At 49.3% G+C, this 22,562-nt stretch overlaps 1 protein-coding gene across 7 annotated transcripts in view; it reads right to left on the bottom strand.

Moving 5' to 3' along the window:
* Positions 1 to 3,720: 3,720 nt before the first annotated feature.
* The window catches only part of LOC135235139 (glutamate receptor-interacting protein 2-like), a 48,634-nt gene continuing 29,792 nt past the window's right edge, over positions 3,721 to 22,562 (bottom strand). For 4 of the 7 annotated variants that reach the window (XM_064300361.1, XM_064300358.1, XM_064300364.1 and 1 more), the window contains 22 exons: positions 21,041 to 21,186; positions 20,567 to 20,653; positions 20,404 to 20,479; positions 20,056 to 20,201; positions 19,151 to 19,298; positions 18,011 to 18,180; positions 16,413 to 16,562; positions 15,917 to 16,096; positions 13,830 to 14,016; positions 13,142 to 13,287; positions 12,076 to 12,156; positions 11,746 to 11,809; positions 11,151 to 11,296; positions 10,568 to 10,712; positions 10,080 to 10,219; positions 9,173 to 9,355; positions 7,953 to 8,106; positions 6,377 to 6,494; positions 5,854 to 6,027; positions 5,420 to 5,566; positions 4,342 to 4,876; positions 3,721 to 4,305 (listed from right to left, as the gene is read on the bottom strand). In XM_064300361.1, coding sequence (XP_064156431.1) covers positions 4,694 to 4,876; positions 5,420 to 5,566; positions 5,854 to 6,027; positions 6,377 to 6,494; positions 7,953 to 8,106; positions 9,173 to 9,355; positions 10,080 to 10,219; positions 10,568 to 10,712; positions 11,151 to 11,296; positions 11,746 to 11,809; positions 12,076 to 12,156; positions 13,142 to 13,287; positions 13,830 to 14,016; positions 15,917 to 16,096; positions 16,413 to 16,562; positions 18,011 to 18,180; positions 19,151 to 19,298; positions 20,056 to 20,201; positions 20,404 to 20,479; positions 20,567 to 20,653; positions 21,041 to 21,186 — 2,971 coding nt within the window. In that variant the 3' untranslated portion in view covers positions 3,721 to 4,305; positions 4,342 to 4,693. The other 3 variants (XM_064300359.1, XM_064300360.1, XM_064300365.1) reach the window with 3 other exon arrangements.

The raw sequence follows: 22,562 nt of genomic DNA, 5'->3' as shown, positions 1-22,562 counted from the left end.
CCACTTAGACATGCACTTCCCCCCCCACAGTGTCTGTTCATTCAAACATTTTTAACGTCAACATTTCTGTAAATTCCGATGGTAATCAGATCTCCACTGCCCAGACGATATCTGCACAGATTCCTGCCACAAGCCCTTAAAAATGCAAAAATGATGGCAGAAGATGAACAATGTAAATTTTTATAATGAAGTGATTTAAACTGGTACTGAAAGCCAGTGGCTTCCTGGCTGTAAATATGTTGCACAGCATCCATTCATCCAGTGAATGTAAACTCCCCTTTTCCCTTTAACCCGTTTAACCTCCTTTCTTCCCTGGCTGTGCCGCCAGGTCGTTAAGCTTGTGTTTTACCCCTTTAATTCGTCCATTTAACACAGTTATGTTTATTTTGATCTATTTGTTAACAAATCATGTTTGCCTTTTTGTATCAGTTTTTTTATACTGTTAAGAGATTCTCTGATAACCTGTTATGAATTATGAATCCGTCTCCAGCTCACATTTAAATGCTAATCAGCACAGGCCCCAAACGCAGCTGCTATTATGTGTTAGTAGTGTGTGCAATACTCCGCAGGCTAATTTTACTAATTTTATTATAATTTTCCTTTGCAAAAGCCTGTGTCTTCTCAGTTCTCCTTATTTTAAAACCCAAGACATGCACTCATGTCTTTAAATTGTACATAAAGCGTTCCGCAGCCAGGCCCAAGCACCTGTGTGCTGTCAGGGGGACTCTGCTCAGCCACAGATGGAGGTGAATGGGGGAGGAATGCTCATAAATTCGGTAGATTTGTTCGTCTGTCTCGGAGGGTCAGTGGTTCATGGCAGCGGACGCAGAGAAACAATCCTTCTCTGCTTCCGTGTTGTCATGAAGGCAAGACAGTAAAGACTGTAAACGCAAGGAACATTTACGAGCATTTCTGTTTTCCATTTCTCTGTTTTTCTGGAAGTAACCTGTAAGGTAAATAAAACTACTCTACAACAAATCGTGCAAGTTGTTTTTTGTTTTTGTTTACAAAACTGTCAATAAGAATGATTGTCTTTGAAAGTGCTTTGGTTTAAAGTGCTTGTGAATGCGGGCTGTGGCTCCAGGGTCAGCATCTGGGGTTGAAAGGCTTTTCACTGCAAATGTGCCCCACATTTTACCCCCCCCCCCCCCCGCCCCCCGTCCGACCAGCAGTAGGGAAAGGGGCTCTACCTTATTTGTGAATCGTAGCTCTGATAAATACCTTGAATCTTTTTGTGTCATCAGTTGTCAGCATGGAAATGTACTGGTAGGTGAATTGCATCAGCCACCATTTGACATACTGTGTTGTGCTGTCTGTGTGTGTTGTGTGTGTTCTGTGATGTTGTGTGTGTGTGTGTGTGTGTGTCGTCTTTCTGTGTCTGTTGTGTGTGTGTGTGTGTGTGTGTTGTGCGTGTGTGTGTGTGTGTGTGTCTGTGTCTGTGTGTGTTGTCTGTCTGTCTGTCTGTCTGTCTGTGTGTGTGTGTGTCTGTCTGTGTGTGTGTGTCTGTCTGTGTGTCTGTCTGTGTGTGTGTGTGTGTGTGTGTGTGTGTGTGTCTGTGTGTGTGTGTGTGTGTGTGTGTGTCTGTCTGTGTGTGTGTGTGTGTGTTGGTGTTGTGTGTGTGTGTCTGTCTGTGTGTGTGTGTCTGTCTGTGTGTGTGTGTGTGTGTGTGTGTGTGTGTGTGTGTGTGTGTGTGTCTGTGTGTGTGTGCGTGTGTGTGTGCGCGTGTGTGTGTGCGTGTGTCTGTCTGTGTGTGTGTCTGTCTGTGTGTGTGTCTGTCTGTGTGTGTGTGTCTGTGTGTGTGTGTGTCTGTCTGTGTGTGTGTGTCTGTCTGTGTGTGTGTGTCTGTCTGTGTGTGTGTGTGTGTGTGTGTGTGTGTGACCTGATTTAAGCATCTGTACAAATCCCACCAAAGCAAATGATGATGCAAATCTAAATCTAAATTCCAGTTCCCTTTTTATACTTCTCCCTTTGAAAACAGTTTTTACAGCCTTCCCAGCTGCATCTCAGAATACACATCTCAGCTTCATCTCAGAGTACACATCTCAGCTTCATCTCAGAATACACATCTCAGCTTCATCTCAGAGTACACATCTCAGCTTCATCTCAGAATACACATCTCAGCTTCATCTCAGAATACACATCTCAGCTTCATCTCAGTGTACACATCTCAGCTTAACTAACACACACACTAAACACTAACCACTAACACACACACTAAACACAAACCGACATGCCTCTGTGTAACCTGATTTCACCAGAAACTGACTTCAACCCGTGTTGGAAAACACACACACACACACACACACTTTTGCAGTCGTGCACATAAACCGCAAACATGGGCAGAAACTATTTTTTTTCTCCAGTTCAGTTTCTCCAGCAAGCAGAATGTGCTGAGGAGAGAGAGAGAGAGAGAGAGAGGGAAAATAGAGGGAGGGAGAGAGAGAGTGTGTGAGAGAGAGGGAGAGAGAGAGACAGAGATAGATGAGTCATCCCTGTGGATGACACTGGTTCTGCAGGAGACCTTGGGCTCAGAGTGGAGCGGGTCGTTATGAGATGTAATGGAAGCTGAAGGAGGCGGAGTCTAATGGCAGCTGAGGAGGCGGAGTCTAATTCAGGACGGAAGCTCGCTGCGTTCCTCAGCACGCTTCACTCCGTCCCCATTTGCTGATGAAAAAAACAGCCCTTTTTCTTTTTTTTTAAAAAAAGGAAATGCTTTATTATTTTACTTTAAAAAAAGAAAAGAATTGTTATAGTAACTTAATAAAGCACAAGCATCCACTTGGGCAACAGCAATGAGCCTGTGGAGTCCATCTCCATTACATCATTGGACTAATATAAAAATACTGTACAGGAAATACATTTGTAATATCACAACTTTAAAAATACGACAATGTGTCCATCAAAATTCACACAATGGGAAAATGCAGAAGGGAAATAGAAAGCCTTAAAATGTTTGTTTAAAAACAGCAGATTCACACCTGCGAATATTGCATATAAAACCCACTACACTACTTTCTCATTGCCATGTGACATTAGATGCATTTTACAGTTAAATATTGAACCCTAACATAAAGTATAATATGCTGGGAAAATAAAGCATTCTCACAGGAAGTAAAGGCTCTATACTCCGTTACTCCACGGCCGGGGCCCTGCACGCAGAAATGTGCCAATAAAACGTAAATAAAACAATGATCTAGTTTGTTTTTTCCAAAACTACGGATTTGTAAGCAATTCAGAGCAGTTACGCAAGTCCCTTCCTATGAAAACATGAAGGGCGGTCCCCACAGGGCGGAGGCAACGGCCTGGTCCACACGTCAAACACAGTCAGGTGACTGTTCCACGGAAACTCTCCAAAACATCGAGGAACAATGAACGCTTTCTACTGAGCTGAAATTAGATCCCACTCGCACTTTACAACCAGGAAGCCAGAAACTAAACAGGCCGGCAAGGGACTAATCTAAAGATAACTGTCAGTGAAAGTGCTCCAGGCAGGAAAACTAGTAAAAACATGTATTTAAAAAAAAAAAAATACTAAGAAAAATGAAATCTGAAAACGCACAGGCTCCAGAGACACTGCTGATTTGATATGTTTAAGAACATCGGGCTTAAAAATCTGCTGCTGTCATTCTGCAACATAGTTACAAATATCTGGGAAAAATAACTAATTGCTCCTGCATACTAAAACACCAATTGAGCTCAAATGGTTTCTTTAAAAAAATAAAAAATAAAAAAAAAGAAAAGAAAGCAATTTCCCATGATCTTTGACTTGTGCCCAGCAGTCACATGACTGGCTTGATAGCTCAACAGGCCTCTTCAGTCTGAGCCCAGAACGGACCCCAACCCAACGCCCCCAGTGTACAGAAAGCCAGCAGGACGGACCCCAACCCAACACCCACAGTGTACAGAAAGCCAGCAGGACGGACCCCAACCCAACGCCCCCAGTGTACAGGAAGCCAGCAGGACAGACCCCAACCCAACACCCCCAGTGTACAGAAAGCCAGCAGGACGGAATAAACCGGAAAAAAAGGAGCAGGTAAGTTTCCCGGCGCCCGTGTGAGATGAATTAGATAAATGAAATCCCAAAACAAACCATGTTTGTGGAGCGTGAAGCTGAGCGGAGGAGCGGCAGACCGGCGCATGGTGCGGGGGGGGGGGGGTGAAACGGGTGGAAAAGATGTGACGTGCCGATCCGTCTAACGCACGGCAAGACTGCGACAAAATCTAACAATCTGGGGAGAAAACATTTTTCCAGTGCTGTGCGTAAAAACTGAAAAACAGTGAACTAAACGAGCTTGTGCGTAAAAACTAAAAAACAGTGAACTAAACGGGCTGTGTAAAAACTGAAAAGTGAAGTATAACCGTGAGAAGAATGGTGAAAAACGAGCTGGACAGCATCCAGTAAGGTGACAGAGGACAGCAGCAGGCTCTGGAGTTCAGCTGAACAAAACCATGGCGTACTGTGCACTGTACTGGGGTGAGAGGTGAATGGTGGGGTACACCTGTGCACTGTCCTGGGGTGAGAGGGGAATGGTGGGGTACACCTGTGCACTGTCCTGGGGTGAGAGGTGAATGGTGGGGAACACCTGTGCACTGTCCTGGGGTGAGAGGGGAATGGGGGGTACACCTGTGCACTGTCCTGGGGTGAGTGTGCGTCACAGTCAGTGGACGTGACCTTTGACCCTTGACCTCCCAGTCAGAGGTGGACAGTGCTGGCATTGTGCCCTGTAGCAGAGGGGTCCTCGCAGTCCAGGGGCTGCCCCATCACCGCCTGAACCAGCGGATTCCGGCTGAGGACCAGCTCCAGTTTGCTCCCGGACTCGGTGATGAGGGGCACGACCAGGCAGCAGTCAAAGTCCCGGGTTCGAATGTGATTTACCTGAGAGGAGGGGAGAGGGAGGGGGAGGGGAGAGATGGGGCGTGTACCCTTAATCACAGTTTCATCTGGATGGAATGAGAGATGGGAAGAGTGACAGAGGGAGAGAGAGAGAGAGGGCGGGAGGGAGGGAGAGAGAAAGAGGGCAGGAGGGAGAGAGCGTGGGGGGGCAGAGAGAGAGATAGAGAGAGAGAGAGTGAGAGGGGAGAGAGAGGGAGGGAGGGAGGGAGGGGGGAGGGAGGAGAGAGGGGAGAGACAAGACGAGATGGAGGGAAGAGAGAGAGACAGAGGGGCAGAGGAGAGGAGAGGAGGGGGGAGGGAGGAGAGAGAGAGAGGAGGGCAGGAGAGGAGGAGGGGGGAGAGGAGAGAAGAGAGACAGAGAGAGGGAGGGAGGAGAGAGAGAGACAGAGAGGGCAGGAGAGAGGGAGGGAGGGAGGGAGAGAGAGAGAGACAGAGAGGGCAGGAGGGAGGGAGGGAGAGGAGAAAGAGAGGACAGAAGAGGGAGGGAGAGAGAGACAGAGCGCGCCGGTGCGGTTGAGGTCGTACCTGTAGAATGCGGTCGTAGGGCTGCAGGCCAGCGCGGTCAGCAGGACCGTCAGGGCGAATCATATTGACGTAGACGCCGTTCTCCAGGAATCCATCTGATATACTGAACCCAAAATCACCACAGTCTGGGTCCTTCAGCACAGTCACCTAAACACAGGCGTAGCACAGAGCGCACAGCACAGTCTGCACAGCACAGCATTCACTGTACAGCACAGGCCTTACAGCACAGCAGTCACATGACTGCGTAGAGCACAGTGTCTGTGATACTGTGTAATGAACCTGCATCAATGCTATTACATCACTAATATGACCCAAGCCCTGCCACAGTGAGGTCTGCTGGGATGAGTAAACGCATAATACTCTGAGTAATGAAGTGTGTCTGTGGGACAGATGCTGTGCGCAGTGACACATGCAGCCGATAGCACAGGTCCTACCTTCAGCAGCTCCAGGGGCGTGGGGGACGTGATGTCCTGCACCTCCTCCTCGATTGGGCGGGACCCCCAGGTCCTGTCCGACCTGCGCCCCGCCCTCTCTGGCCGGACGGGCTCCTGGTTCAACCGGTCCCCCTCCACACCCAGACTGAGCACGCTCCCGCTGAGAATCGAGGCCTACAGGAGTGACAGGCAGAGATCGAGGTGCTAGCGTTAGCCAGACTGGGTCAGCCCAGCTGATCTGGGGTCAGTAAAGTGTGCTAGCGTTAGCCAGACTGGGTCAGACCGGCTGATCTGGGGTCAGTAAAATGTGCTAGCGTTAGCCAGATTGGGCCCGTGTGGCTGATCTGGGGTCAGTAAAGTGTGCTAGCGTTAGCCAGACTGGGTCAGCCCGGCTGATCTGGGGTCAGTAAAGTGTGCTAGCGTTAGCCAGACTGGGTCAGCCAGACTAGGCTGATCTGGGGTCAGTAAAGTGTGCTAGCGTTAGCCAGATTGGGTCAGACTGGCTGATCTGGGGTCAGTGTACCTCGATCTCCCTCAGGAGCTCGGACTGGCCGCAGGTCTCCAGGTCCTCCAGCGCTCGGCTCCAGAACCCGTCATCCGGATCGGGCCCCAGCGAGTTCCGGGCCGGCCGGCCGGTGCATCTGCACCAACGCAGCGACCGAAAACACGTCAGCAAACACCAGCGCCACCCGCAGGCGCGCACAGGCACTGCGGCTGGGCCTGCAAGGCATTATGGGTAATCCAGAACAGCAGCCGCCCTACAACTCTTCAACCGATAAGATTAATTATATCATAAATAAGCTGCTCCAGAAAGACTTCAGAAATGTGGAGCAGAAGTAGAGAAGGGCAGGAATAAAAATAGAGAAGGAAAGTAGAGATGAAAAGTAGAGATGAAACGCTGGACTCCAGGGGACAGCGAGGGGAAACGGACGTGACGGGGAGGACAGGGACAGACGATGGATAAGAGCTGGGCTCTGACAGGCAGAGAGGGGGCGGGGCCTCAAACCCGCGAAGATCTGAGAAAGAGAGAGAGGGAGCGAGAGGGAGAGGAGAAGGAGAGAGGGAGAGAGATGGTGAGGAAGAGAGAGAAAGAGAGGGGGGAAGGAGAGAGGAGAAACAGAGAAAGAGGATGACTAGACTAAATGAAAATCAACAAACCTCAAAAAAAAAAAAACACATGAAAATGTGTGTGATAGAGCAGGCTAGTTAGCTAGCTTCATTACACCACCAGGGCTAGCTTGCTAGCTTCATTTAACTAGCAGGCTAGTTAGCTAGCTTCATTAAACCAGCAGGCTAGTTAGCTAGCTTCATTAAATCAGCAGGCTAGCTTGCCAGCTTCATTAAACTAGCGGGCTAGTTAGCTAGCTTCATTAAACCAGCAGGCTAGTTAGCTAGCTTCATTAAATCAGCGGGCTGGCTTACTAGCTTCATTAAACCAGCAGGCTAGTTAGCTAGCTTCATTAAATCAGCAGGCTAGCTTGCCAGCTTCATTAAACTAGCGGGCTAGTTAGCTAGCTTCATTAAACCAACGGGCTAGCTTACTAGCTTCATTAAACCAGCGGGCTAGCTTGCTAGCAATTCTCATGAAAAGGCTATGTGGCACCCCATTAGGTTTGTCCTTATAAAACTCACAGATATATGGAGCCACATGACAGAACACAAACCTGAGGATGAAATAGCTTCACATGGTTCAATAAAATGCAACAAAACACTCTCAGATAGCAAAGCTACTAGCAATCTGTCGAGGGTAATACAAATATGGCAAATACATGTTGTTAATTTCGGCATAGAAACCAGAGAGAAGCTCTCCACCAATCACAGAGTATGTTGGTAAAAGAATTAGAACATAGCCAACAGTAATTTGTGGTAACATTCCGGTTATACTCCCTGCAGATAAAAGGCTCCTGGAAGTATAGCCAGAAAATATCCACCCATCACCATCAAGGTTGTTCTGTCTTCTCAGCAACATTCTCCAGGATTGGTGGAATCTCTCTGTGGTCTCCATCTGAACAGGTTTTACTATCTCTGCTCAGACAGGAAGTCCTGAGAACAGTAAAAACCCAGCAGTCACCATGCCGTGTAGTCAGAAGCCCCCTCACCCTGATGGCTTATCCCACTCATCCTCACTGAACCCCCCGTCACTGAGGGGGTAGGTCTTCTTCTGGCCAGCAGGGGGCGAGCTGATCCTGTGCTTGGTGCTGCGCCAGTCCTGCTGATTTATGGGCAGGCCTGCTGCTTGGTGGATGCTTGTTCCTACGGCAGAGGGGATAACACACTTTCACTCGATTAATAACACCTGAGATCCAGTAGCACACTGCTCTTCACTCGATTAATAACACCTGAGATCCAGTAGGACACTGTTCTGTGGTTTGGTGGTGTAGCAGTTTGGCGATGTGGCAGTTTTGAAGTTTGGCGGTGTAGCAGTTTGGCGGTTTGGCAGTTTGGCGATGTGGCAGTTTGGCGATGTGGCAGTTTGGCAGTTTGGCGATGTGGCAGCTTGGCAGTTTGGCGATGTGGCAGCTTGGCAGTTTGGCGATGTGGCAGCTTGGCAGTTTGGCAGTTTGGCGATGTGGCAGCTTGGCAGTTTGGCGATGTGGCAGCTTGGCAGTTTGGCGATGTGGCAGCTTGGCAGTTTGGCGATGTGGCAGCTTGGCGGTTTGGCGATGTGGCAGCTTGGCAGTTTGGCGATGTGGCAGCTTGGCAGTTTGGCAGTTTGGTGATGTGGCAGTGTGGCAGTTTGGCAGTTTGGCGATGTGGCAGCTTGGCGATGTGGCGGTTTGGCGATGTGGCAGTTTGGCGATGTGGCAGTTTGGCAGTTTGGCGATGTGGCGGTTTGGCAGTTTGGCGATGTGGCGGTTTGGCGATGTGGCAGTTTGGCGATGTGGCGATGTGGCAGTTTGGCAGTTTTGCAGTTTGGCGATGTGGCGGTTTGGCGATGTGGCGGTTCGGCAGTTTGGCGATGTGGCAGTTTGGCGATGTGGCGGTTCGGCAGTTTGGCGATGTGGCAGTTTGGCGATGTAGCAGTTTGGCGGTTTGGCCGTTTGGTGATGTGGCAGTTTGGCGATGTGGCAGTTTGCCCGTTTGGCCGTTTGGTGATGTGGCAGTTTGGCGATGTGGCGGTTCGGCAGTTTGGCGATGTGGCAGTTTGGCAGTTTTGCAGTTTGGAGGTGTGGCAGTTTGGCAGTTTTGCAGTTTGGAGGTGTGGCAGTTTGGCGATGTGGTAGTTTGGCGATGTGGCAGGTTTGCAGTTTGCAGTTTGCGGTGTGGCAGTTTGGCAGTTTGGCGATGTGGCAGCTTGGCGATGTGGCTCAGCGCTCACCCTGACTGCCGTAGCCGGCGTCGATCCCGGAGCTGTCCCAGGACTCAGCGGCGGAGTCCAGGCTCGGGACGGTGGAGTAGGCGTCCGACAGCTTGTCCGTTTTGGGGAACTCCGTGACATCATCCTCGCGGTCGCTCAGCTCGGACGACAGACCCGGCAACTTCCTGCCTCCTTTTTCTGAGACAGAAGAAAAAAAGCAAAGAAGTCCAAATAAACACAAGTTTCACTCAGAATGTACAACCAACGCTTAGTCTTTTAATTAACCTGGGACAGCAGAAGTCAATACGAACTATAAAGTTTGTGTGTGTACCTTGGACACTAAATTTACTCAGTGACATTTGATGTTGATTTCCTTTATTTTCCCTCATTTGTGAAGCTTCCGGCCATGAGGACAGGGTTGTTTGACGTTTCTGGTGGGATTAGGTCTTTATTTACGTTTTGGGATCGGTTGATTAATCCCAGGACTAGAGGCCAGGGCTTATTTTCTGCTCGAATAAGGAGTGTCCACAGCTCCCAGAAAATGGCAGCAGCGCTGAGCGTAAACGTGTTTGCATTACTCACACAGCCTGTGGGGACCCAGCGTGGCTGTATTTCTGATTTCTGCATTATACTTATTACATATAACCTGGACTCTTCACAAACCAACCATTTCACAAACAGAATTTGATCATATGTCAAATACATAAAATAAATACGTGTTTGTGTTCACACTCACACTCACACAGACTCACACACAAACAGTCTCTCTCTCACACACACACACACACACACACACACTCACACTCACCCCCACGCGCGCGCAGACACACACACACACACACACACACACTCTCTCTCACACACACACACACACACACACACACACACTCTCTCTCACACACACACACACACACACACACAGACTCACTGTCAGTCTGCTTCTTGATCCTGAGTGTGACGGTCTCCCCGGCCGCCTGCAGCAGGTGGATGGCCTCGCTCAGCGGCTTCCCCTTCAGACTCACGCTGTTGATGGCCAGGATGCAGTCGCCCACGTGTATGGCTCCAGTCCTGCAGGACACACACATTCTCACAGTGCTGTGCATCCCACATAATCCGCCAGTCTGTCACTGCTCTGCAAGCCCTGACAGGCTGCACTTCTGCACATCTACCAGCAGATGGCAATATAAGTCTTGAGAGTGGAAAACAGTTTGATAGCCTTCAAAAAGGCCAGTTCACATGGTTTTAAGCTGTAATGCTGTACAGATGCAGCACCAGAGGAACAGAAGGGCAGTGATGGGTGGGGCTGGGCAGGGTGGGGCTGGGCGGGGTGGGGCTGGGCAGGGTGGGGCTGGGCGAGGCTGGGCGTGGCGGTGCAGGACAGGGTGGGGCAGTGCAGGGCGGGGCAGGGCGGCTCACCTCTCGGCCACGCCCCGGCGGGTCAGGCCGGAGATGACGATGGGGTCGAAGGGCTCCTCGGTGCCGGAGATGGTGATGCCCAGCGGGCCCCCGTACCTCCTCAGCTCCACCGTGTAGATGATGCAGCCTGAGAGCTCCGGGTCATCTACACACACACACACACACACACACACACAGTTATACAGTTACACACACACACACACACACAATTATACAGTTACACACACACACACACACACACACACACACACACACACACACACACAATTACACACACACACACACACACGCACACACACACACGCACACATACACGTGCACACACACACACACACACACACACACAATTACAGCAGTTACACACGCAGAAACGGACACCTGTCAGAGGGGGGACACCACAAAACATCCCTCAACAACTGCCCCCCCAACCCGATGTAACCCCAATCTCTGTTTCAACACCCGTTTTTCACTCACTTGCCCTCTACTCCCCCTCTGCTCCCTCTCCTTTTCTATCTCTCCCTTTCTCAACCCTTTCTCTCTCCCTCCCCCTCCCCCCCTCCTTCTCCTCCTCTCCCTCGCTCACCGGAGTTGTCCTCGTCTTTCTGGATCTTCAGTTTGACCAGGTCCTCAGTCTGCTGTAGGATCTGCACCGCGTCCTCCATGGAGCAGTTCTCCAAGCGCACGCTGTCAATCGCCAAGAGCCGGTCCCCCGGCTCCAGCGTGCCCGTCCTGGGGGGGGGGGGGAACGGAGAGGGGGGGGTCACAGGGAGCCCTGGGTTACTCACTAGGGCAGACGGTTATATCTGTAGGACAAAATCCTGTTTGTGGTATTTAATATAGACCCATTCACACAGTGTGGATCTGGTTTCAGATCAGATTTAGGGTCCAGTTTAAGATCTGGGTTGAGCTCTGTTCTGGGCTCTGGGTTCTGGTTCGGAGTTCAGCTGAGCCCTTTCCCAGGTCAGAGGAACGATCCGGTTTCACATTCACAGTTAGATTCACAGCTGTAAGTTAAACACTTCATATGAACTGGACCAGGATGGACAGCAGAACAGAAGCCTTCTCCTAAATGCTGCTGTGATTTTAGTCCTTTCAAAAACAGGTCAGATTACGCTTGGCAATGTACTGAAGCCAGCAACTGATAAACACTGCAGAAACACTCCCTCTCACACACACACCTGTGAGCTATGCTCCCTTTCCTGATGTCAGATATGATGAGTGCCTCTCCTTTCCTCTTGCTTGCTGGAGAGAGAGAGTGAGAGAGAGAGGGAGAGAGGGAACATTGTAACTATTTGAAGCGGAGGGTACATCAGGGGTTGTTGCAGTTGGCAACAGATAAAGCTGCCGGGAAAAATCACAAAGCATATTTAGCATGTTTTCCTCCTTAATATGGCTCACATTCTCAACTTGTTTTTAAGTCGTACGTGCTGTGGCCTAGAGGAATTACTCTGAGGAACCCAATGTGTGATTCACAGAATCACTGCCCCCTGGTGGTGGGGAAGACTCACCACTGATGACGATTCCAAGCTCCACCCCTTTTTTCTTGGGCAGCTTCACATGGAATGTACCACTGCTGGGAACCACCGATTCTGCGGGGGGGGGGGGGGGGGCACCAGAACACGCAACAGAGCCTTAAGAAATCAGCCAATCTGTAGCATAATTTAGCATTGCCAGCCTAACGTTCTTCAGCCTCCATATAAGAGCCATTACACTTATCTCCCCATCACTTCTAAAACATGCAATACATGCAAGCAGAATCTGACACATAAAATACATTACACCACTTTCATAGGAAACTCACATCCATAAAATGCATTAAAATGACATCCTTCACAATTTATGATTTTTTTTTTTACTTGCATGTTATTGCTTTTATCCAGATGAAACAGCCTAACCACATTAAGGAAGTGCTGACGCAGGAATCATGGCACGCATTGCCTGAAAGAGCTCAGCTGAAACTCTGTACCCCCAGAGCGATGCTCTCTCTCCTCTCACTCTCTCAAATTCAAATTCAAAGTGCTTTATTGGCATGACAAAATTTGCATTTGTATTGCCAAAGCATGGCAAGGAACGTGAACATGTGAAACAAATTATAACAGGATTATAACAGGATAATATATCTCTCTCTCTCTCAATCTCTTCCTCCTCCTCCTCTCCTCTCGCTCTCTCTCTCTTCCTCCTCCTCTCCTCTCGCTCTCTCTCTCTTCCTCCTCCTCTCCTCTCGCTCTCTCTCTCTTCCTCCTCCTCTCCTCTCCTCTCCTCTCCTCTCGCTCTCTCTCTCTCTCTTGCTCTCTTTCCTCCTCTCCTCTCTCTCGCTCTAATTGCTCCTCTCTGCTGTTCTCATAAATCACATCATAAGCAGTTTCCCCTCCGGCCTCAGCTCTCCGCCAGACTCATCTTTTATAGCCCGAATAAAACGGCTTTACATTTTCCAAAACCACAGATTTCATAAACACATCTGTCTGTTAACATGCTTCTGTAGCCTGTCTCTGTGTTTAAAATCATTAAAAATGTGAAAGCCTCAAACAGCGTTGTTCCCACACACAAGGTGAAAAGAGCGGGAAAACTGCAGACCTGCCACATCAAACTCCACCTCCAGCGTGACCTTCTTGGTGAGAGCGGCGTTCCGCAGCAGCTGATTGGCCTCCTCCAGGGTTCCGTCATCAGTGGGGATTCCGTTGATTGACAGGAGGCGGTCCCCCACCTGCAGCAGGCCACACCTGCAGGAACAGGTAAAGCAGGAGCGTGACACCCTCGTCATCCTCAGCCCGGGTCATACGGACACGCCCACTGCACCTGAGCCCCCACAGGAGGTAGTCCAGGAGAGGGAGAGTTTCCACTGAGCCCTGGTTAACACAACCTTCTGCTGACGGGACACAGGTCCTTTTCTGCTTCCTGTTTCTCCAGGAGATTTAACTCCACAACACACTCCAGGTGCACAGTCATATTCAGTACATAGCAGCAATGCACCCTGGGGAAATTCACACACACACGCACAGAGTTCATCATTAATGGTACTTTCTCAGATCAACTAGATCTAGATCTGTGACTCAAATCATACCCCAAGGGCCCAAACTGAGCTTCTCACATCACTGGGGTACTGAAGCTCAGTGTTGGTTTGATATGTACTCAGGCTCAGCTCAGACTCACAGTGTTCAGCAGAAGTGCTTCCCTCACCCCCCTCCCTCTCCCTCACCCCCCGCCCCCTCCCTCACCCGCCTCCCCCTCCCTCTCCCTCACCCCCCCCCCTCCCGCAGCTCACCTCTCTGCCGGGCTGTCCGGCTCGATGAAGCGGATCAGAGGGGGGGCAGCCAGGCTCTCTGTGGCGAACACGCCCCCCTGCAGCACCAGCCCAAACCCGCTGAGGGGGTCCCCCCGCAGGGTAACCTCCGCCGTCTCGGGGTGAACCACCTGCCCCCCCAAACCCACAATACTGGAGGCCAGAGACACTGAGAACAGAGAGAGCAGCGTGAGATACGCATGCAGGGGTGTGTGTGTGTGTGTGCGTGAGTGTATAGCGTGTGTGTGTGTGTGTGTGTGTGTGTGTGTGCGTGAGTCTGTGTGTGTGTGTGTGTGTGTATAGTGTGTATGTGTGCGTGCGTGAGTGTATAGTGTGTGTGTGTGCGTGCGTGCGTGCGTGAGTGTATAGTGTGTGTACAGTGTGTGTGTGTGTGTGTGTGTGCGTGTGTGTATAGTGTGTGTGTGTGTGTGCGTGAGTGTATAGTGTGTATAATCACTGTATAGTGTGTATGTAGTGTGTGTGTGTGTGTGTGTACTGTGAGTCTGTGTGTATAGTGTGTATAATGAGTGTATAGTGTGTGTATAATGAGTCTATAGTATCATAAGTGTATAGTGTGTATAGTGTGTACAATGAGTGTATAGTATCATAAGTGTATAGTGTGTATAATGAGTGTATAGTGTGTGTATAATGAGTCTATAGTATCATAAGTGTATAGTGTGTATAGTGTGTACAATGAGTGTATAGTATCATAAGTGTATAGTGTGTATGAGTGTACAGTGTGTATAATCACTGTATAGTGTGTATGTAGTGTGTGTGTGTGTGTGTACTGTGAGTCTGTGTGTATAGTGTGTATAATGAGTGTATAGTGTGTGTATAATGAGTCTATAGTATCATAAGTGTATAGTGTGTATAGTGAGTACAATGAGTGTATAGTATCATAAGTGTATAGTGTGTATGTAGTGTGTGTGAGTGTATAGTGTGTATAATGAGTGTGTAGGGTGTATATAGAGTTTGAGTGTATAGTGTGTATATTGAGTGTACAGTGTGTATAATCAGTGTATAGGGTGTATTCAGTGTGTATATAGAGTGTGTGAGTGTATAGTGTGTATAGTGAGTATACAGTGTGTATATAGTGTGTGTGAGTGCATAGTGTGTATAATGAGTGTACAGTGTGTATAATTAGTGTATAGGGTGTATAGAGTGTGTATATAGTTTGTGTGTGTGAATGTACAGTGTGTATGGTGTATACAGTGTGTATATAGAGAGTAGTGTGTTTAATCAGTGTATAGTGTGTATATAGAGTGTGTGAGTGTACAGTGTGTATAATCAGTGTATAGGGTGTATACAGTGTGTATATAGAGTGAGTATAGTGTGTATAATGAGTGTACAGTGTTTATAATCAGTGTATAGTGTGTATATAGTGTGTGAGTGTATAGTGTGTATGAGTGTACAGTATGTATAATCAGTGCATAGGGTGTATACAGTGTGTGTAGTGTATATAATCAGTGTATAAGGTGTATACAGTGTGTATATAGAGTGTATAGTGTATTTAATCAGTGTATAGTGTGTATATAGAGAGTGTGAGTGTATAGTGTGTATAATGAGTATACAGTGTGTATATAGAGTGTGTGAGTGTAGTGTGTATAGTGAGTATACAGAGTGTATATAGGGTGTGTGAGTGTATAGTGTGTATAGTGAGTATACAGTGTGTATATAGGGTGTGTGAGTGTATAGTGTGTATAGTGAGTATACAGTGTGTATATAGAGTGTGTGAGTGTATAGTGTGTATAGTGAGTGTACAGTATGTATAATCAGTGTATAGTGTGTATAGTGAGTATACAGTGTGTATATAGAGTGTGTGAGTGTAGTGTGTATAGTGAGTGTACAGAGTGTATATAGGGTGTGTGAGTGTATAGTGTGTATAGTGAGTATACAGTGTGTATATAGGGTGTGTGAGTGTATAGTGTGTATAGTGAGTATACAGTGTGTATATAGAGTGTGTGAGTGTATAGTGTGTATAGTGAGTATACAGTGTGTATATAGAGTGTGTGAGTGTATAGTGTGTATAGTGAGTATACAGTGTGTATACAGGGTGTGCGTGTGCCTACATGAGCTCCTGTGCTCCTTCTTCTTGTGCCTCCTCTTGGCGGGGGCGTGACGGGGGCTGGGGGGGATCGGGGGGCGGGGCAGGGTAGAGGGGTGAGGGGGGCGGGGCAGGGTGGAGGGGCTCTGGGTGGTCGGACCCGAGGCGCTGGTGGAGGCTGGAGAGAAGCTGCTGGAAACCAGGGCTTCAGGGAGAGAGAGAGGGCGTGTCACACAGGTAAAGGGGCGTGTCACAGGTAAAGGGGCGTGTCACACACAGGTAAAAGGGCGTGTCACAGGTAAAGGGGCGTGTCACACAGGTAAAGGGGCGTGTCACACAGGTAAAGGGGCGTGTCACACAGGTAAAAGGGCGTGTCACAGGTAAAGGGGCGTGTCACACACAGGTAAAAGGGCGTGTCACATACAGGTAAAGGGGCGTGTCACACACAGGTAAAAGGGCGTGTCACAGGTAAAGGGGTGTGCCACACAGGTATAGAACGTTAAGCTGTGCTTCCTGCTTACACTTGCAGCAGTCCTGGTTGCCAGGGATGTTGCCGGGGATGTTGCCGGCAGAGGTCCATGCAGGTGTCTTGCAATTTCCAGGATGTGGGGCGTGGCAGTAGTGTACACAGGGGTCCCAGCAGTGATGGTGGTCACTCTTCTGAATTCTCACTGCACACACACACACACACACACACACACACACACACAGCCATATGACGCATATGACCACAAACATATATGCACATATATACAAGAAAACGCCTTACTGTTTTAAAACAAATTTGCTTCCTATGCTATATCATGTTTTTTTTGTAATTGCTAACATCTGCAACCAGATTAACAGCATATTAACAGCATAATGTATCTTATTTTATTTATTTAGGTCTTCAGAATGCATTTGCATCATGGCACTGGGACCCTCATCTCTTTTAAAAACCCGGAGGTGAGACCGGAGCTCTGTCACTGTTCATAACCGGAGAGAATGAACCGGAAGAGAGGGTCTTAAAGCAGGTGACAAACTGCCCTTACGTTTGCTGACGAGCTTTGAGAAAGCAGGAAGCAGATGCTTTCGTAGCATTTAAACTCCTCTAGCAGGACCGTGAGCCTTCACAAGATCAAGGCTCTCCTGCAGAGCTCAGTCAGGAATGAACCCGCTCACCCCCGGGGACACGTTCAAAACCACACACACAGCTGACAGCAATCTGAGAGGCCTGAGAACGCCTGCAGCCTTCCTTCTCTCCTGATTGGCTGGTCAATTAACTAATTGAGCCCAGATGGCACAGTTACTTTAGTAATTAAAACTTCAGGTCAGGGCTGCCCAACCCTGTTCCAAGAGATCTGCCATCCTGTAGGTTTTCACTCCAACCCTAACAAAGCTCATCTCATTCAACAGCTAGAGAGAGTCACTGAGGTGCTAATTAGTAGAGTCAGGTGAGCCAAATAAGGGCTGAAATGCAAGCCTACAGGACAGTAGAGCTCCAGGAACAGGGTTGGGCAGCCCTGCTCTAGCTCTTGAATGAGATGTGCTTTGTTAGGTTTGGACTGAAAACCTCCAGGACAGCAGATCTCCGGGAGCAAGGTTGGGCAGCCCCGTTTCAGGCTGGCTGAAAATGAGTGTGTGTGCTGGAGAGAACGCTCAGCGTCAGCGTGCTGGTTTTTGACACCCCTGACCCTGGTCATCGATGGGGTGTCGCTAACACGGTCAAAAAGCCTTTTGTGAACAAAGTAAGGCAGGCCAGTCCAACCCTGTTCCTGGAGATCTACCATCCTGTAGGTTTTCACTCCAATCTTAACAAAGAACAGCTCGTTCAACAGCCAGAGATCTCACTGAGGTGCTAATTAGTAGAACCAGGTGTGCCAAATTAGGGTTCAAATTAAAACCTACAGGACAGAAGATCTCAAAGAGCAGGGTCAGGCAGCCCTGGGGTAAGGGAATGCAAGTGTATGACATGGGTGGGGCCTCAGTGGGGGGCGTGGCCTCTGTAGGTGGGACCTTGTCTGGGGGCGTGGCCTCAGTAGGGGGTGGGCCTCGACGGGGGACGGGGCCTCAGTAGGGGGCGGGGCCTTGGCAGGGGGTGGGGCCTCCGTAGGGGGTGAGGCCTCAGCAGGGGGCTCACCTGTGTCCTGTGGCACGCTGCTCAGCCTGACCTGGTGCACAGGCAGGATCTCCAGCTGGGCGTGGTCGCCGGTGCTGGCCAGCAGCTGATTGGCCTCCAGCAGGGTGCAGTGTTCCGTGCTCGTCCCGTCGATGGACAGGAGGTGGTCCCCCACACGCAACGCCCCGCACCTGACCCACACAATACAGCAACAAATCTGACCCTCACCCTAACCCACACGCCCCCGCACCTGACCCACACAATACAGCAACAAAATCTGACCCTCACCCACACCTGACCCACAAAATATTAAAGCTACAGTACAGAGTGTAAACTGTGCTACAGTACAGAGTGTAAACTGTGCTACAGTACTGAGTGTAAACTGTGCTACAGTACAGTGTAAACTGTGCTACAGTACAGAGTGTAAACTGTGCTACAGTACAGAGTATAAACTGTGCTACAGTACAGTGTAAACTGTGCTACAGTACAGAGTAAACTGTGCTACAGTACAGTGTAAACTGTGCTACAGTACAGAGTATAAACTGTGCTACAGTACAGTGTAAACTGTGCTACAGTACAGTGTAAACTGTGCTACAGTACACAGTATAACCCGTGTTGTGGTACAGTAAGGGTAAAGAGGGCACAGGTGTGTTATGTTGCGGTACAGTAAGGGTAAAGAGGGCACAGGTGTGTTATGTTGCGGTACAGTAAGGGTAAAGAGGGCACAGGTGTGTTATGTTGCGGTACAGTAAGGGTAAAGAGGGCACAGTGTGTTATGTTGCGGTACAGTAAGGGTAAAGAGGGCACAGGTGTGTTATGTTGCGGTACAGTAAGGGTAAAGAGGGCACAGGTGTGTTATGTTGCGGTACAGTAAGGGTAAAGAGGGCACAGCTGTGTTATGTTGCGGTACAGTAAGGGTAAAGAGGGCACAGGTGTGTTATGTTGCGGTACAGTAAGGGTAAAGAGGGCACAGGTGTGTTATGTTGCGGTACAGTAAGGGTAAAGAGGGCACAGGTGTGTTATGTTGCGGTACAGTAAGGGTAAAGAGGGCACAGGTGTGTTATGTTGCGGTACAGTAAGGGTAGAGGGCACAGCTGTGTTATGTTGCGGTACAGTAAGGGTAGAGGGCACAGGTGTGTTATGGAGTACGACGCTGTGTACCTGTCCACCACACTGGCCGGTTTGATCTTCTCGATGACGATCACCTGCTTGGCCCTGTGGGTGGCTGTCGCCAGGCTGACCCCCAGCGCTGCCCCTGGGGTCCGAGATATCGCCACCATCAGGGGCCCCGAGGAACTGCTCACCGAGTCTAACGACCAGAGACACACCACTGCGTCAAACCGAGCGTAGTACAACGCACTCACTGCGTCAAACCGAGCGTAGTACAACGCACTCACTGCGTCAAACAGAGCGTAGTACAACGCACTCACTGCGTCAAACAGAGCGTAGTACAACGCACTCACTGCGTCAAACAGAGCGTAGTACAACGCACTCACTGCGTCAAACAGAGCGTAGTACAACGCACTCACTGCGTCAAACAGAGCGTAGTACAACGCACTCACTGCGTCAAACAGAGCGTAGTACAACGCACTCACTGCGTCAAACAGAGCGTAGTACAATGCACTCACTTTGTCAAACAGAGCGTAGTACAACACACTCACTGCGTCAAACAGAGCGTAGTACAACGCACTCACTGCGTCAAACAGAGCGTAGTACAACGCACTCACTGTGTGAAACAGTGCGTAGTACAACGCACTCACTGTGTGAAACAGTGCGTAGTACAACGCACTCACTGCGTCAAACAGAGCGTAGTACAACGCACTCACTGCATCAAACAGAGCGTAGTACAACGCACTCACTGCGTCAAACAGAGCGTAGTACAACGCACTCACTGCGTCAAACACACACACACTGCATCACACACAATGCGTCAAACACACACACTCACTGCATCAAACACACACACACTGTGCGTTTGCCTCTGCCTGTGTGTTTGTGTGTGAGTGTGTGAGTGCATGCGCATGTGTGTGTTTGTGTGTGTGTGTGCGTGCGTGCGTTGAGCTCACCCTGGACAGTGACATCATACTCGATGTGGAACAGAGCTTCCTGTCCACACTGGCCCAGCACCGTCAGAGCATCAGCCAGGCTGGCACTGTGCAGGGGGACCCCATCCACCCTCAGCACACGGTCCCCCGCTTTTAGAGTGCCCTCTCTGAGGAGAGAGAGAGGGGGGAAAGGGAGAGAGAGGGGGCGAGAGAGGGGGGAAAGGGACAGAGGGGGGCGAGAGAGGGGGGAAAGGGAGAGAGGGGGCGAGAGGGACAGAGAGAGGGAGAGCAATTTAGAGATACAGGGTGCAAAAGTATATTTTACATATACACATACATACACACACACACACACACACCATGCATTACCTGTCTGCTGGTCCACCTGGCCTCACATAAGTCACCACTAGGGGGCGTGACCTTTGCCAATCTTCATGAGAGCCTCCTGAAAGGTCACATGACAAACTCAAAGTGAAGCAGCTCCAATCTGAGATATTGTATGCAGCCAATTAAAGGCAGCAGGTGGCGCTACCTCTCAGCACAAAACCAAAGCTCTTCCCCTCTTTCTGCAGCCGAATGTCCACCGTCTTTGGGATGAGACCCTGGGACCCGTCTGTGGCTGTAATAGCGAGGGGGAGGGGAGGGTGGTAAAGAACAGGAGAAACAGATTCAGTTTGTGTTTCTTTGACCAGGTTGTTTGATTGAGATAAAATAACCTTTCTGAAAAAAAGAACGACTCAGTTATTACTTACTGAGTTAGCTGAATAACTGGGCTGAGTAAAACCTGGAACCCTTGCAAATCTGGAACATGGACTGAAGTAAGAAGACTTTTTCTGGGTTTTACTCAGCACAGTTATCCAGGTAATTTAGTAATCCTGCTTCCTGAAACACCCCCCCGGTCCTGAGCAGCTGATTGTTTGTTCTTTAGTGAGACTAAAGAACAAACATGACAGGTCACAAACTGCACCCAAAACCAACCCAAAGCTGAAGCAGTAGACCTCCCTACCAGCAGGGGGCAGATCGTACTCCACCTGGAGCACCACGCGCTCGCCCACGTTCCTCAGCAGGCCGATGATCTCCTCGTGCCGCAGCTTGGACAGGTTAATACCGTTCACAGACTTTATGTAGTCTCCCACGTTCAGCTGGTCACTCCTGAGAGACAGCAGGGAGACAGGAAGTGAGGACGGCAGCAGGAACAGGGCGACAGGAAGTGAGGACCACAGGAACAGAGCGACAGGAAGTGAGGACAACAGCAGAAACAGGGCGACAGGAAGTGAGGACAACAGCAGGAACAGTGTGACAGGAAGTGAGGACGGCAGCAGGAACAAGGAGACAGGAAGTGAGAATGGCAGCAGGAACAGGGTGACAGGAAGTGAGGACGGCAGGGAAGAAGGACATACGGTTGATTAATCACACCTGTATGTTTCAGGGTCTCCTCTTTAAAAAGAATATTTGTACAAATTTAATAAAATACAATAAGCCTGTAATCACATAAAGAGAATGTGTTGAATGTGGCGATGGCAGATTTGAGAATATAAAGTAGATTTAAAGATGGGTTGATATAAATGCATACCTCGTCACATTTGATGGCCACAGAAAGTCCAGCACACAACAGGAAGTAGTAACAGTAGTAATAATCTTATAGACTTCTCTTCCCAGAGAATCCACAGACACATCATGACTGATTTGATTTTTGCATTGTTTTAGTGCTAAAGACACTAAGAGATTGATGACATGGTGTTGGGACAGTGGATCTGTTTTACCACTTTCATACATCTCAGTGCGAGGATTACAGGAACCATCTGATCTCGTCCTCCTGGGGGCCCAGAAATCTTCCAGCCCCTCAATCAGAGCCAAGTGAGGGGGAAATTAGTACCAACTGGAACACGGCGAGCTTTGTTGGGCTGAATGGCCTGTTCTCGCCATTATGTTTATGTTGTTATGTCATGTTTGGGAAGATGGACGGCAGGGAGTTTGAAACAGAGCAGGATAAACCCTGACAGAGCTGCTCAGCCATCTCAGCCACACTGATTTCTCTCATTCACTCAACAAGACCTCCATCTTTGCGTTTGCAAAAAATCTTTTCCATAGCCCTTCCCTCAACAAAAATCCAATGTAGCAGTGCTTTTTTTGAGATCAGCACTAAGATGGTGTCACCCCGCTGTAGTAGCATTCTGCCAAGACTGCTTTGCAAGTGTTAGGGTTTCAGGCAGTGTGCTACTGGGAGCTAACGTGCTAACGTTTGCTCATTTAGATGCTAATCACTGAAAACCACACTGTTTTTTCTCCCTGTCCTCCAGGCATAAGCACCCCACAGCCTGGCACACACACACACACACTCACACACATACACACACACACACACACTCACACACACACACACACTCACACTCACACTCACACTCACATGCACACGCACACACACCACCACCAGTTCTCCTGATCAACACACACACACACACACACACACACACCACCAGCTCTCCTGATCAACACACACACACACACACACACAAACACACACACCA

This window comes from Anguilla rostrata, chromosome 11 (assembly GCF_018555375.3).
Source record: "Anguilla rostrata isolate EN2019 chromosome 11, ASM1855537v3, whole genome shotgun sequence".
Classification (NCBI taxonomy): Eukaryota; Metazoa; Chordata; class Actinopteri; order Anguilliformes; family Anguillidae; genus Anguilla; species Anguilla rostrata.
This window is presented reverse-complemented; position numbering and strand designations above follow the sequence as displayed.